The sequence below is a fragment of the Sinohyriopsis cumingii genome, chromosome 2 (genome assembly GCF_028554795.1).
Source record: "Sinohyriopsis cumingii isolate HCF-2022 chromosome 2, ASM2855479v2, whole genome shotgun sequence".
Classification (NCBI taxonomy): Eukaryota; Metazoa; Mollusca; class Bivalvia; order Unionida; family Unionidae; genus Sinohyriopsis; species Sinohyriopsis cumingii.
The window spans coordinates 124289308-124307127 of NC_142962.1; the positions used below are offsets into that span (position 1 = coordinate 124289308).

A 17820-nucleotide genomic window follows, 5' to 3' on the forward strand; every position below is an offset into this window, starting at 1 on the left:
TTTCTGCTAGCAAAAGTCTGTCTTTTGAAGCGAGAACAGTACTAGCCCATTTTTGCGAACGCATTTTTGTCATCATTGAATATATAAGAAAATGATTCAACTTCTGCAACTAGACACCAGTTAACACAGTATTTAGTAAGTCATGGTCAGTTCGTCGTCTTCCAGAGTGCAATTACTTTAATGGAAACCTTCTCAAATCTTATGTTCGGTTTATAAATTTAAATTTAAAGTACCAGATATGAAACATTATATGAAGTTTCTCTTGAACAGAAACGCGCGGGCACGTGTGTGTGTGTGTGTGTGTGTGTGTGTGTGTGTATTTCTAACGTAGCTTCCACATCACTTCGATGTCTGCAGTGTGACAGTTTATAGTGATGTCTAGCACTGGGACATCATGCTGCAGACATGTAGCATCATGTCCTACTCTGTCAAATTATCCTGACACCAGGCCGACCAGTCCTAACACTAACCTCTTGATGCTGAGCGCCAAGCGAGGCAGCTGCTAGTACCATTTTTATAAGTCTTTTGGTATGACTCGGCCGGGGTTTGAACCCTCGACCTTCCACATCCGAGGCGGACGCTCTAACCACTAGGCCACGCGATATGTTAATGGCTTTGCATTTAGTTTTCTCTTTTATATCATTACAGAGAAAAGTTAGGATTCCAAATTTACGGAATCTGTCCAACTGTATTCAGCATATATCAGACAACAGAAAGCTTTTTAATCAAGTCATCAAATACTATAAATTGCAGACATCATTACTCTGCCACTTCAATCAATATATTTTGGTTTTTCATATACCATATGACATCTTTCACTGGAAAACCTTGCACAAGAAAGCCATAACATAACAAGCTTCCATTGTTCACAGATGAATGCAGTAAGCGATACCCGTGTTTTAAAGCAGTTTAAATGGGCAACACTTTAATTAAATCCTTTGGAACAAATAGAGGTGATAAAGACGATCTTGGTATAGAAGTTATATCATTTTTCATGTTTAAAGCCCAGACGTTTGCTCATAATTCAGTGTATAGTTCCATCTGAACCAAGGGTTTTAAACTGGTCATAAATAATGTTAAGAATAAATATAGCTGGTGCTTAACATTTCATACAGTTATCATTCTCACATTCTGCAATATTTGATTTCGAAGTTTCGTTTAAATTGTCAATCATGTCCTTGCCATTTTATTAATTCAAGGCCAGGTGAGAGTTGTATATCAACAGTATGACAATGTTATGACTTAAAATGGGTGCAGAACTTGCAGATTTCTGCTATCAACTGATGTTATTGTCATTAATTTTAAAAAATGACAAAAGAAGTCGCAATTATACACCTGTCAACACTGCATTTTACTGCGCATAGTCAGTGTGCATTATGATTAGAAAAAGTGTATATTTCTGCATCTAATGAACATAATAGATTGTGAACTTGACTGGAAACGTGATAGGTCAATTGCTTTCGTATTTATTTTCATGTGTCTTGTTCAGAAAATTAAGCAATAAAGTTTTTTCAAAGCTATTTCGAAATATATTCAGCACGTAATAAATTTATAAAATACAACGAATTCCGGACATCGGTACCCTACCGCTTTTATCAACATATCTCGGTTCTTCACATTCTAAGATGGCAGCTTCCACTTGAAGAACATAGATTATCGCAAAAACCTCAAGTATCGCCCATGTTGCCTCAATGCGGGATGGGGTGGGGTGGGGTTTTAGGCTCCTGATAACGGTACTCAAAACCATTGCTGTATCATTAGATACTACAAGTATTTGCCTAATTAACACTACTAGTTTGTGAATGGTGAAAATACAGGTCTGACGTTATATTCGGCGACCCTTGTGTCACTGACAAATCCATCGGATTCCGCCTTCTGAGTGTGCCATGTGATTGCAAAGTCTCAACTTCTATTTTAATGTATACACGTCTGATAATCATATATATACGGTAATTCGTACATGGAAGCTATTTACAATCTGGACAAATTATGAGGAATTTACGATGCCAGATTTATACGTATTGATGTTAAACATATATGTAACGTCATACAGAGATTGTTTTCTATTTCATGTTGAAATATGGACGCATAAGGAAAAATGAAGCTGGAAAGAGAAGATTAAATTTTGGGTGAAATATAGTATACATAGCTCTACGCTAATGTGATAATGCACTGTACAAGTTTTTTTTTTAAAATATGGTATATATTACTCTCGATAAAAAATCTGGAACTTAAGTGCCGAAGTTCCTTTATAATTTTACCTAAGATAAAACATGAGATCAAAAAGGTATTATTGGATGGGTAAAATTATTAGAGATCACAGAGGTGTGTGTTATTATGATCACAACGGTATGCCCAATGTAGAGTTTACATAAGTGATTTACGACCTGTCGTAGATTTGTGACTTATGAAGGATTCTTTGTAAATTAAATGGCTTCACGGTAACATTTTACATTTGTGCTATAGCTGTTTACTTCTTAGTACGTTTTTGCCGTTACACATGAATGTTTATATAATTTTTTTCTTCATTTAACAATGTCATTTTCTTACAGAGGTATTCTGGAGAACCTGTGTCCAGTGACAGTTTGGAATGAAATGGAGCAATGTACGACCCAACCGACTGACTGTATAAACAAACGTTTGAAGTTTGTGTCTTGCAAACGGCTATTATAATTCCATGCTGCATTATTAACCAATGTACCAAATCTTGCAAACAATAAAGGTCTGGTTTGATTCGTTTCCGTGAATTCCTTGGATAAAAAATAATCAAGAAGAAAAACGCAGACAAACTTGTAAAATTATATTATAACTTGTCGCATGTTAAATGTCATTTCGTACAATATTTAGTCTGGTATTGCACATATTCTTGACAATACGAGTGCCGGTTTTATTTTCCTCACCTAGTTTTCTCCAACAGTAAAAGGACAATCTATAATTGAAGTTTTATGTTCGGTATGTTCCAGAAGTGGTGGCGATACATATTATGCATTGAAGGTACAAGTACCTAATCAGCATTTGAAGATGAAGCAAATTTAGTTAATCAAAATAGCCTTCTGAAAATACAAAAGAAAGAAAGAAAGAAAGAAAGAAAGAAAGAAAGAAAAAGAAAGACAGAAATGAAGCAAGAAGAGAAAGAAAAAGAGACGTAGCACAAAGTAAACAAATAAAAGAAGAGACAAATAATGGGAAATCCGCATTAGTTTATGTGCCGATCAGTTCATTTTAAAAACTGAGAAAACGATATGTATAGCATTAACTAATTTTACTCGTATCATTTTTGGATTGCTTCCATAGTGCTTTAGCTTTTCAGTTGCAATTTTCGTAAGTTTTCTATAGTGACGAAGAAGAAGAAGAAGAAGAAGAAGAAGAAGAAGAAGAAGAAAACAGAGAGAGAGAGAGATAGATCCATTTTAGCACGTGGGGGTCTGTGCATTTGTATTCCATTTTCACAGTTCTTCTGCATTGTTAACTTCGCGGTCACTTCTAGAGATTGTATCTTGAATGTATTCCGAAATATGTCATTCGGACCACCTCGACTATTCACGAAAGTAGGATCGACAAACGTTGCGAATGCATTAAACGAATTTTTTCATTTGCAGCTTCTCTGTCAATCCTGCGGTGAAACCAGTCGTAGAAATAACTGAGGTGGTCCGAAACGTTTGCTGTTTATCTTGGTGACGCTATGTAGTTTAGTATTTTGCATGGGGTTATATTATTAACGAACACAATTTTCCAGTTTTCCTGGTTATTGAAAAAGACCTTGTATGTCTTAGGTATTATGATAAGAATGTTTAATTCTCGTTATTTTTGGTGTATGATTGATGGTTGTAGTTTGAGTTATAGAGTATATATCTTGACTTTAGTTCAGATGCGCATCGATAAAACAATGCAAGCTCCACATGGTAATATTCATTTCCTGGACTTTGAAAGTAAATTTAAAAAAGGAGCCAATAATCTGTTTAATTTTGTCATATAATTTATAATTCATTCATTTTAATTTCAGAATTTGGTATTGTCTACCTGGCAAAGTTCGTTTTCTATATTTTAATAACTGCTAAAGATAGTGTACTTTAGACTTTCAGGCTGATTTTTCGATCGAATGGGAGTAGCCGTTTGGTTAGCTGTATGCTTAGATCATGTATAGTTTCCACAAGTACAATATTTAAAGAAATCTCAGCCACAGTAATGAAAGTAGCTTAGAGGTATGTCAACATTTATCTCCACTGTGCTTGTTGCAAATGCAGACAACTTCATCGTATACCTGCCAGACTCTCAGAAGTACTTATTATCTGTAGAGCGACCCCTTTACATATAAGATAAACAATATGTATACTTTTACATAAATTACTGCACCGACACACATCCCAAGTGGTCCGAATGAAATCTTCTGTTACATACGATTTCAACTATAGCCACAAAAGTCAAAACATTTTACCGCTAACGAATCAAGCCTAAATCATGAAAGTTCTGTTATTTTAATTGCCAGTGTTTATATGTATATGCTAATTCGAGTGATATTTTGTATTATAAGAATGGTCTTCGACTTTTAGATGTTTAGCAGCTGTTACATTTTTAGCCTGTGACAATGAATTTACGGCAGGTTGCAGTCTCGACCCTCATCCTCATGGACAAAATCCTTTTTTATTTAAAACAAAGTAAATGTGCTTAACCAAAAGCAGAAATACTGACAGCGGATGACATGCAACAAACAAAAATCAGGTTGTTGAAATTGTATTGTGAATGATGCATTGTACAGTAACGATGAACTGTACATCAGTTCAGCGTATAGTATCAGCTGTACGCTCCCCGTTAAAACTCATTACACCTCCATGATAGATAGATGATGAATATGTACAACATCCTCTCTAAATATAATTTACAATTTTTATAAATAATTTGCACGACTCCATAAATTTACACTTTTGTATGTACAACAACGATTGTATATAGAACTTGTCTCTTTTGTACAGTTAAAACTTTCAAGAAATCACAGATGTTAGTTAAGCACTCATTTGTCTAATATGAACTACAGTACTCGTTGATGCGTGTAGGAGATAGCCTTGCACGTTTCCATGCCTAGTCTTTATTTTGTTCCTGATATATCAAACAAGCTCACTTCTTCGCGAGTAAGAAATCCAGAATGCTGCTAATAAACTACATTTTTAACATTCCAATGACCTTGTACTAAAATACGAAGCTGTTGCCGACTTGGATTAATTTTGTACTAATAGAATGTAGGTAGTTGACGACACAAATAAAAGGAGGTTGTAACACGATTAATTGAGGAAGATGATTTGACTATGAATTACGGAAAACCCATTTTTTAAACAGTTCTACATTACAGAAAGTAGTGCATGATCTGCAGTCCTACAGTTCAATGTGCACTGTTCGCACAGTCAAAGAACTTTGGTTCTCAGTTCGGTATGTTGTAGAAATACAGCATCATGTTTTGGGACATCCTGCCTTTTTCAGTTCACCACTTCTCTAATAATTTCGCAAACCTGATCTCAACGTCAGAAGTTGAAGATGATGCAATGTACTTCTTGCTTGCAACAGACGTTTAAGGCCTTGGTGCGTGCAGCGATGCGTTGCACGAGACTATCGTGCTATCACATGATTTTGTACCTTCCCTGGGAGGGAATTAACCTGCAATAAAATAACGAATCTCGGATAGACGTGATGTCACCGACAACCACACCCTTCAACAACCATTTGGTCATACTGCTGCAACACAGTTTCCCCTTTTTCGTCCAAATACAATATCGATATCTGACTGAGGTCTGTTGGAACGCAACAAGCTTTGGGTGCCGCCCTTGCATCCACGGAATTAACTAATGTCTGCACTATTGCATGATTTGTTGTGTTGTGATGATCCGCCAGGGGGAAAGGGCAGTCCCCAGCACAATAATATGCTTCATACCCCACTGGGGCCACAATCCAATCATTCCATCCTACTTTACCAAAGTCTACATATAAAGGATGACGTCTGCAAGGGTTTTTATGCCCCTTCTTCCGCTTTCTAGGGTTCTTTTTCTTACTTTGCTTCTTTTTATTTTTCCTTGAATTTTGTTTTGCATTCCTACGAGTCCTTCCTCTTCCATCATCTGAATAAGTTACTAAAAGAGGTCTCTGCGCTTGCCATTGCGTTGTTTCTAGCGCCGCCTCGCGCCGTAAACGAACATGCTTAAAAGGGGAATTGGACGGATGACTATTATATGGTAAAATGCGAATTTCTAAACCATGATTAAATTTGGGAGTTCTTTTCCATCGTAAAACTGCTGGATGGACATCTAATGTAAACCATGATGAGTTTTTCACTGTAATATCTTTCACGTCTATAAGGTGTATGACTGGTTCTTTGTTTTTAAATACTGGTTTCATAATTTCGTGCACTTCCACTTTATGCTTTAGGGGACGTGTAATGTCGCCACCAGCGCTAAAATTTCTTTCCACATAAATCCGGAGCTCTGCCGCCGTCAACATTTCGTCGTCTGGAATCTGGCTGACGTTGAACCATATTCGGACACAGTTATCCTCTGGACAACCACTGGAATCCACCGCATCTGTAATAATAATAATAATAATAATAATAATAATAATAATAATAATAATAATAACAATAAAAAGAAGCAGAATAAAAAAATCAAATACGAAGATAAATCCTGAACGACGACGACAGATAAGTGAGTAGTATTAGTAGTACTAGTAGTGGCAGTAGTAGTGGTAGTAGTATTAGTAGTGGCAGTAGTAGTAGTGGTGGTAGATCTGCTACACTTAAAAGAAAATAATTTCCTTTTTTCAATATGCTTACCTAGTATTGTCGAAAATGTACAAGTTGTTGATTGGTTTTCTCCCTCACTGGCTGACTACAAGTGCAAATCTGTTTCCTCATAATGAGGAAATGATATTGTTTATTATCAGTGTGTGAAAAAAAAAAAACATTTTCTGAGTCACTATATAGAGAAATAAGTGTATCTTCTTAAGTGTACGTTGAAGGCAATGCTCGAACACATACATTACTTTTCATCATTAAAAAACCATTTCTTCAGAAAATTTATATGTAATATAAAGTGAATGATTTGGACAGCAACGATTCCAAATTTCTAAAAGGCAAAAAAGCATATTAGATGTTCCATTCAGGATCTAATGTTGTCTCAAAATGTTATGTTTGAATGCGGGGGCGAGGATGAGAGTGGGGTAAAGTCACTCTGATTTCAAATAGGGTCGATAATGTGAGGCTTTCATTTTTATATTTAAAATCTAATAACAAAGTTAATGGGGGTGATACACGGTATAACATGACCTCGTTTTTCCATTCTAAATCTAGCAAGAATATTTTTCATAACCTATTTTATAAAGTTAATGGCTTGGTACAGTGGTGTAACAAATGTTTTCTTCCTACCCCCTCCATCAGAAAACTGAATTCTGGACCACCCCCCTTCTGATACAAAAAATGTTTGATAATAATTTTAGGCTCCCACTGGGCCCCCACCCACTCAATTGTGGGTTTTGTTTGGGGTGTTGCTACGCCACTGGTTTTTACATAATAAACGTTAATAATGCCTGGTATTTAAGAGTATATTTAGATCTTAGAGTACCATAGCCAGACAGCGCGTCGTGGTCCAACCTATTCCTGAATGGCACTGTCGGATATGGCTTGGGGGTTTATGGTTTGTCTACTATGCAAAGTCAAAATATAATGACCCCGCCTAAATAGTAACTTAGATTAGTTATTCTAATCCGCTCATTAGTCCTTTAATTACCTGTACTGATTGAAAGATAATTCAATCATATGCTTACCATAATGTATGTGATCACCCGATAATTATTCAACCTGTCCAATAACAGAAATGTTTCGAGGCTTGCAAAGTCAAGAGGTTCCTCAAAATATTGGAATTTTATCAGCACCTTTTTGATATTTATTCCGTCTACCTGTAATTTGCTACAGCTTTTATCCCCAATTAATAGAATTTATCCTTTAATTACCTGATAACGAGGATTAGGGTTATCACCTCATTCTTTCTAGATAAAAAGATTTTCGTCACTAAGGAGAGACAGACAGACAAACAAACAAATGAATGTAATAATGTATGCTTGATTTCCACTATTTGGCATTTTCAGCAATTTGTACAGTGCTACGGCATAAATGTTGACTCGATGTTACTAACTTTGTTTTGACATTTTGACTTAAAGGGACGTAATCTGATCCCTTAAGCTAACGTAATTTATAAGGCTAATATAATAAATAGATGATTTAATTATTAAGGAAAGACCGATTGATTTATCGGTAGTTTGTACTTTGAAACTGCAAACAAACGCGACCTTAGGTGCGAGAGGGTGTTTGTAATGAAAATTAAACAATGGAAAGGTTGGGTTTTCTATTTCTACGATGACAATATTCATTAATATGCTGGCTTTAAACAGCAACAAAAAAAAACCTACTCAAGTTAGAGTTTCTTGGCGTTATAATTTCTTATGTAGGTGCCAATTTTATCCGTACTTGCCACCATAACCATCACCCACCCACACACCAAAAACAATGACGTGTTTGATTGCACGCATTACTAGAAACGTGGCTGCACAATGAAATGTTTCCTTCCAAAACTTCTTTCATTTAACTTTAGCTGCCTCCAACTATTTAAAAAAAAATATAATCCCCCATTCTCTTGATTGTTATTCTTCCTTAAATAACAACGCCAAATTCATTCTTTAGAAAGGGTGTCTCTTTTTCAGTATTTCAACCTCAAAACAACGTTTTATAGCAGTTGCACTGTTGTATTATAACCCAACTTAGGTCAAATTAAATTTAGAAATTTTCAGCGCCAAACGTGTGGCTTAAATAGAAACAAGTCGCCATTCAAATGATTCGATTGATTTGGATGATTTTGATGACGCTAACATAGCTAGAGGTTGCGTAGAATTAAAGGTGGTAGCAAGTTGTATATATTCATTTGCAGCCTTCCTTCTGTACAAACAGCTCATGACGTTGTTCTATGAGGATTCAATATCAAAATTTTGCGCCATTTTATCACATTAATACATTTTTAAGAAATAATTTGTTTGTCTGTATGTCATATAGAAAATGCATCCATTTTTAGAATATGCATCCATTTTTAATTGACATTTTTGGATCGGACAATGTGTGAGTTTGTATATTCTTAAATAAAAGTCAAATTACACATTAGGTAGTGCGCGTTTGCAAAACGTCAGTTATCATTAAAATATGGAATACAATGGCTACAATCACTCAGCGTGATTTACTACTGTAGAGAAAATATATCCGTTATCTTTTTTTATTGCTCTTTCCATCTTGAATTTAAAGGCGAACACTATTGTTGATATCAAGCCTACTCGTACCATTTACATAAAACACTGAAAATTAAAACCATTTCAAAGTTTAAATAGTTTTAATTCAAATTAAAATCCAGAGTTGTTAAAATGCAATTTTCAGTAAACCTACTGCCCTTTTAGCCATTTTTAATCGTGATGCTATTGGTCTATTCTTTCAAAAACTCTTTCAACAAATATATGTATAGTAGTGTTTGGATACGTCCCTTTTTCCGTTGCAGTGCAAGTAAGAGAAGTAAACTTACACAAGCGAGTGGGCACCTCAAATGAACTTCAAACTATAATGTTTATAATACTATGAAAGACGAATTTTATTTTATGTTTGCTTGCATGCAGTATATGCATTAACATGGAAAATATGCTAAGTATTGAGAGTAGATTTGGGGTGTGCCCTGGTATCTTTGAATTCATATCATCTTTCAAATTTTCTAATGCAGAAGCCCCAACAGCCGGGTATTCTGTTTAAAAAGCATTCGATGTATAGCATCATCATCTGTATACCTCTTGCACATGTAAATAAGCTCATGTCATAATACAAATAATTAAAGACTTGGGTTGTGTGTACATGCAATACTTATAATTGTCAAAATGATTGATGATACTTTTTTTGTTTACATTATATTACATTTCCACTGTCGTTATTTATACGAATTACGTATAGTTTAATAAGGCATGGATCATGTTTGTATCGTCATAATGGAATTTCTAATTGCTTGTACATATGCGATCAAGTGCCAGTTGGGCTAATAACAAATAAAGTTCTATTCACAAAATTAAAGTACTTCACAAACAAGATCTAAGGAATATTTTCACGTCTAAGAAATAAATAAATGCGCAAATAAGAAAGAAATATTTATAAATGTCTTTTTATGGGCAATTCAGCTGCAAAAGCTAAGAAGAAAGATTATATATTTTAACATGAAAAAGAATATGCATCCGATCAGCTTTAAAAAAAATTGTTATATATTTGAACACGTGTTCGACTGTGTTCGGAAAGACAAAAAAATATGTGCATGTATGTTGATAATATGTTAAGGAAGAAATGCAAGTTGCACATCACATGTATCAAACTAATTTATTTACCATCAGTAAATAAGTGTATGTATTACTAACACTACTACTACTACTACTGTTACTACTACTACTACTACTATGTTCAGTTATCAGTAGAAACTAACAGCATCATATTTACCTTCGTGCCGAAAACTGCGCACTACATTAGCCGTGTATATTGCTGCTTTTTTAAAATATCCCGTTAGTTCTTCCAGTTCGCCTGAGGAAACACTTTTATACAAGTCTATCATGTATTGTGGAACTTGTTTCTGTCCTCTGGGTTTTGGCCTCTCTTTCAGTCGGAATAATTTAAGTAAACTGGACTCAAATGCTTTGATAGCGTCTTGACGCTCTTGTTCTCCGATTGTAGACGGCGTTCGGACGGGGCTTGTTGGGAAAGTTCCGGAGACTAGCACACTTAGCACGAAAACCAGTCCTGCTGTAATGTGGCCCCCAATCATGTTGATGTTGCCTGGAAACAGAAATATAAAAAAATGTTAGTTTAATAGAACAATAATTATAGTTATTGATTTGCTTCGTTTCAGATGTGTGTGTGTGGGTGTGTGTGGGTGTGTTCTGTCTACCTTCCTTCAACAATATCCATCTGGAATATCGTATGATATATTATACAATATATTTTGAAAAATCACTATGTAAGTATGTACTGATATGTACGGACATACCTGAAACACCATCCCTCAATGCCTTAAAGAGCACTAGCTGGCAACATCTCTTTTAAAAAGCACAGAGGATGTGAGTTTAAAACACACGTATTTTGTGACAGACAATGCTTGGAAAGACAACTGCTTATCACGGAGAAAATATAACGTGGATCAAACAAATTGTACATAATTTGTATGAACTCCAATGCAGAACCTGGAAATTCTAGTATCCTTCATGTCAAAGGTATCATACCACAAACTGAATGTTGGTGCCGTGAATATGTTTTAAATTATATGAATCCTTTCGTGGGAACAACGTATTCATCTTGATATGTGAATCCATTCAACGAAATCACTTCGTCATCTAAGGTAAAAACCAAAGGAATCTAAAGACTGCTTCACGATTGAGTACCTGTACCACATTCAACGGTGACTATCTCTGACTGTCATCGGGAATCCGAGTTTTCAGTATACACCTATTGATGAATTTGATTACTCACAACTTGTTGCGAAGTGGCCACTGCCCACCCACGATAAATTAACACGCAAGCCTAAAACTTGTCACCTAAAAAGCGAATAAATCGTGTGCAGCGACATAACCAAACTTCCGCTATGATGGCGACACTGGGACTAAACAAACCTTAAATACGCCTTAGACAGGGCAATACTATGTGATACTATAATACTACGACAGAGTTATTTCGTATCAGTACTTTAAATCTACGCCGCTATTTGAGGCGCAATTTTATGAATGAGCAGTTGACGAATTACCTATACAAATTATTTGACCCAAAAACTTCGGGACCATACAGTCATCAAGATAGTTATTTTATTTAGATGTATTTTAAAAAATAGACTCTGGGGAATGACGATGTATAGACAAGGAGCGTCTCTATTTGTAATAATAATAATAATAATAATAATAATAATGTTTCATATTATATCCAAAAGGCAGCAGCTTCAGCATCACTTTGATTTGTCGATAATGAAATACTGCGATATGTTTTTAAATAAAAGGAACCTCTCTTTGTAATTAAGAAAAAACAGAAGATAAAAAAATCGCTTCCGATCACTCAAGGGACACAGAACAAAACAAAATAATTTCTAGAAAGTTGCAGATAGCAGAAGAATATATACATAAAAAAGTAACCTCAAACCCAGCGGTTTGTCAGGTGTCGTGGTGTCTGAACTTCATGAATATTCTAACTAGTACATGTACACGGTTTGCTGATACTGTCTACGTGATTGCAATCTGTTTGCTACACGTAACTGAAACGCCTTTTTATCCCCACCGTTCTTCCGTTACTCGACGAGCATGACACGTGCACTAATTGTCATTTGTTCAATGCAATAATGACAGACGTAAAAGAGAGTTAAAGACACGTGAGATAGCTATTAGTATGAGTCGGTGTGTGACTTCTCCAGTTTGTTTGTCTTTATGTTTATAATAACATTCCACGCCTCGTGTCTTGCCTATGTTAATCTGTCAACACTGATAGAGTACAGGCTAATACACATCAGGGCTGAAAATCCTATTTTTAAATAGAGGTCATTTTCGTTATAGAAGATTTACACAAAGAATCATATTTATCAGAGATGAATCGATAAATACACCGAGAACTAAAAGAAAAATTACTGTTGCCGATAATTTAAAAAGTGATTTAAGAGATCTTACAATTTCCCAAAAGAAAGAAAATCTAATGACTGATGTTACTATTCAGTTCAACCCAGGACTAAATTAATCATAATGCAGTTCTTATCAATCTTATTGCTAAATGTTCACTAGAAAATAAAAATTGAGGGCTTACCGTTACTACTATTTACTGATCCATCTTCGTATCGTTCTCAGTTGTTAGCCAGTTTACAGTTTGGTTCGTTTTTACAGTAACATTCCAGATGCAATCGCTTTCATTTCGTCATGGTCGAAAATAAATAATCAAGAACTAATACTCTTGGATAAAAGCAAGAGATCAGTTGGATCCAAAATATTAGGGAACATGGCACGATTTTGTGCCTATCAGTGTAGTGTCGCCAACCAGTATTATCGTTGAGTAATCCAATGAAATCTTTAACGCTGTGTTACTTAATTATGTCACAACAAACCACTTTCGTTTTTTCTTTCATGAACAGACAAATGGAGGCGAGAAATGGAGTAGTAAAGGTGATTACACCAGTTAGGGTAACAACAACGCCCAATCAGCACATGGCTAGAAACGGGGAGACGGTGAAGCCCATATGGCAATCACAGATCGGACAAAAGGGCAGTTCGGATATAATTAAGGTAATGATTGAACTTAATCCGATTATACAGTCAATTAAAGCGGTGTGGTTCCTTGAGAGTTGATTACTTTATTATAGCATATGTTAGTTTATTTACGCATTTACTTGGACGTGTCTTTCTTCAAACTTTATGACATATAGTAAACTTATCGAATTTAATTGGTTGTTGATATCTTCGGAATTTAACTAATTTGTAGTATTCATATTACAACATATGGCTGAGCAATTAAAAAGAGAAAAAACGCTTGGTTACTATGCCCTTTATCACTAATAGTGCATATCATTTCGACTTGTTCGCTACTGTGTAAATTAATATGATTATAAATGTTTTTGTGTGTGTCGTTTTCAGTAATTAAAATAAAGTGCACCTGTCCATCTATACACGCCACCACCACCACCACCACCACCCCTCTCTCTCTCTCTCTCAAAAATACCAATTTACAACAGATATTATGGATTAGATATTTGTTGTAGTACAAACTGGTCTCAATATATATATATATATATATATATATATATATATATATATATATATATATATATATATATATATATATATATATATATATATATATATATATATATATATATATATATAAAGTTACTAATCGAGCATTGAACAACAGGTAATTAGTTGTCATTGAGGTTTATTGGAATGAACTTGAATTATACACTGTGGCTTTCCATTATACTTTCTAAGATTTCTGAAGAAATATCTACGTTTGTGTGTGTATCAATAATCTCTCTCTCTCTCTCTCTCTCTCTCTCTCTCTACCGATGTATCCAAACTAATTTACTAAAGACATATGATGATTGACATTCAGGTGAATTGTGAATGATACATGATTGTCGCCTTTATAAATAAGCATGAAGTCACTCGTTCCTTATTCCAGTATGAATACTGACACATCTTTATTTGGTGTGTAATGTGTGTATTGGTAGAACTCTTTAAGAGTTAATCATCCCACTGAATCGTATTGGATTAAGGAAGCAATCCCAATTACAGAGGCTTTCCCGTCAGCTTGAATTGTATAGATTAACCTGGAATATAAGATGGGATACAGGAGACGCGATAAATAAACATAGGCCAGGCAGAAAAATCAGGCATGTAGATTTAAATTGAAATTGGAAGGAATATGCCTGTTAGCGACAGGCCATTTTCACAAAGAATATTTGAAGGTCAAGCGACAGGCCATTTTCACAAGGAATATTTGAAAGCCAAGAGACAGGCCATTTTCACAAGGAATATTTGAAGGCCATACACATCTTACTAATATTGCAATTGGAAGCTTTAAATGAAGGATGGGAAGAAAATGAACTGTTACCACTGCTGTTACTCCTTGACTAATATTAATGTAGCAGCTCACGTAACGTGTACACGTATCGTTAATGGATTCCTCACTGCTTTGGCACAGTATACTTTTGCTACTACTACTACTACTACTAAACTTACGAAAGCTATATGCCTACTATTACCCATTGCGGTTGTCAATTTTGCATTTTGACGCTTTAAATGTTACTACTAATACTACTACCATGACCTCTAGCGTGACCACTACCACCACACTCATCATCACTTTAACCAGTACTACTGCTGCTACAATTCAGTGTTCTTATAAGGCCAGCATGCTGTAGGATGACCCCTACAACTTTCTGTTAGGGAAGTCAACAACACACTAATCCCCCTAAATCTTGTTAGTCCCACTACACTTTGTTAGCCGACTACACCTTGTTAGTCCCACTACACTTTGTTAGCCGACTACACATTGTTAGCTCTACTACACCTTTATCGATGATACCTCTATAGCTTCATTGCTCAACCAAACATCTTACATGCTTCCTTCTTGTTGCAATAATTGTTTTAAGGCTCAGAATCGGTATTTATGATCAGTATGTAAAAGAGGGTCATTTTCTTAAGTATCTGAAACCCTGTTCAGTACTTGTATACATATTTATGGTAAAAATAGGCTCTGTGTTACTTAGATGACCATCCTGCTGGTGTTTCTACCACTACACATTTAAAGTCTATTGGGAGACTGTCATTACTGATGCTACTGATACCACTACTACTACTACATTTCTTTTTACTGATTCAACTGACGTCGCACTAGATAGTACAGGCTGAGATTAATACCATACGGAAATGTTGTCCTTGGTACACATAATTTTGTAATGACATTCCTTTATTTGATAAATTTCATGCCTCTGAATTTTCGATGCGTCGGGTTGAAAGCATGATCAGCACTTTCATTGTTGTCTTAATATTAAGTTTGTTTAATCAACTCCATTTTCTCTTACAGCCATCGCACGTGCAGTTCCAAAAAATGGAGTAATATCCGACAAAAATAGGTCACAATGGCCCCCCTTTTTTTACACTCCACAAATGCGGGAGGTCGTGGGTTCGAACACCGGCCGAGTCATACCAGAGACTTACAAAATTGGTACTAACAGCTGCCTCGCTTGAGCTCAGCATTAAGAGGTTAATGTTAGGACCGGTCGGCCTGGTGTTATAATAATGTGACTGGATGGGACATGATGCTACATGTCTGCGGCATGATGCCCCAGTGCTAGACATCACTATAAACTGCCATACTGCAGACATCGTAGCGATATGACTGAACAATTGTTAATGCTACGTTAAAAATCCAAATCACACACACACACACACACACACACACACACACACTCCGCAAATCACGTTTCTCTGATGCTGTTCTATGTGCTGTGTTAATAGTTGATGGATGTATTTAAGGGAAATGCCTGCATTTTACGATCCAATGACTAGAATGGAGCTTTTTTCTTCTTCTCGTTTTGTTTTTATTCATTTACTGCGAGATTTGATATCATGCAGATCATTTGCTGAGTTTAATCTTTCACACTTGAATTACTCTGTAAAAAAAGATTTGGTCTCTATTCTCGCTGTATTACAATCAAATTTCAGAACACAGCATAATTATCAAGCATAAATAGGAAAAGATAAAAACCATAAATACATTAAAAAGAGAATGAAAACCGGTACATAACTGGCTTGCAATTTTTTGTTCTTCATATCCATGTAAATGACATTAACTACTACTCCGATATAAAATCATGTGCCTACTTTAGACGCTAAAATATATGTATACTTACACTGATCTGAACAAAAATAATAGTAAACCTCTCTATCACCTATCACTGTTTCCAGACCCTTTAGCTTTTCGTCCTGGACAACAAATATTCAGTATTTCTTCTCTAGTTTTCTATGCAGATGTTTGTGTCTCCGGTTGGACTTGATTTTGAAAATTCTAACGATAGCTTAGGGCTGGTCTTCATTTTAAAAATTCTAAAGAGAGCTTAGGGTAGTCAAGACAAGAAAATCAAGCGTCCTTATTTAAATCATGTTTTACGGAGGTTTTCTTTTTCTGCTTTCTTGTTTCTTTCCTTAAACTTGAAATGTGCGTACAGACATCGACTGTTTTATGTAGACATCGCATGGATCTGCATAGAAGATGGTTAATGACCGAATTACGCAGTGAAAGGAACTTCCGCTTCTATAATTTGTCCAATCAAAGATGAGACACATCTGGTAGACTTTACACGAACTTTAGTTTCACTTTGAAAACCCTCCCCTAATTAAAAGCCTATTTCTGATCCCTGTTATATTTAGAATTTACATCCATGATTATATATATTTAGGCAAAACAATATCTTTGAACCGGAAGAGAACATTTCAGTAATATTGTGTAAGGTGGTTTTCGCCACTATTAAACCATGACTTTAACCCAAAGCAGCGTCATTAGCATGGTGTGAGTTTTTACAATTATCTAAATGACCGAAATCCTACCCACACCACAAATGTGGTATGATCGTATAGTTTGACCCTTGTCATTTTTCACAGCAATGTAGTATGGACATATAGTTTGACCCTTGTCATTTTTTTACAGCGCTTTCTTAGCTCAAGCAAGTACACATTTCTAGGTTCTCATTAGCAAAGTGGATCTTTGTTGTTGCAATTCTTTGAAGCTTTTGCTGTTAAAATACTAAGCAGTGTAAAAAGAAAAAGTCCTGTAATTTAAACAAACAACACTGGAATCAGTAATCATCAATCACACAGAGAGAGAGAGAGAGAGAGAGAGTGTGTGTTTTAAAATTAAAAATAATCATATTCCTATTAGATATATCTGATGTAATCTGAATCTTCGCACAAGTTATTTTGATTGTAAGAAAATAAAAAATAAATACAACTTTTTAGTATTTTAGGAGGTTACTGGCTACAAATCCTATCACAGATTCTGTTTACATATGGGTATTTTATCCGTATCCTTACTTCGTGGTACTAATACACCGTCGTGTGTATTTGATTTTAGCCACATGACATCCATTGGAGCTATGTTTGGAACGGAATGTAAATTATGGACGGTGTTTTGGATTAAGCTAACTCTTCATTAAAGATTTTAGTATGCTGCAAACGACAAAGAGTGCATATGGGTATATTAGG

The 17820-nt window shown here is 35.3% G+C and overlaps 1 protein-coding gene across 4 annotated transcripts in view; it reads right to left on the minus strand.

Moving 5' to 3' along the window:
- Window positions 1-4715: 4715 nt before the first annotated feature.
- The window catches only part of LOC149805748 (bone morphogenetic protein 2-like), a 116069-nt gene continuing 102964 nt past the window's right edge, over window positions 4716-17820 (minus strand). For 2 of the 4 annotated variants that reach the window (XM_089950419.1, XM_089950418.1), the window contains 2 exons: window positions 10541-10873; window positions 4716-6563 (listed from right to left, as the gene is read on the minus strand). In XM_089950419.1, coding sequence (XP_089806545.1) covers window positions 5683-6563; window positions 10541-10862 — 1203 coding nt within the window. In that variant the 5' untranslated portion in view covers window positions 10863-10873 and the 3' untranslated portion in view covers window positions 4716-5682. Of the gene's footprint in view, window positions 6564-10540; window positions 10874-11084; window positions 11347-12213; window positions 12235-17820 lie in introns of those variants that run through there. The other 2 variants (XM_089950420.1, XM_089950421.1) reach the window with 2 other exon arrangements.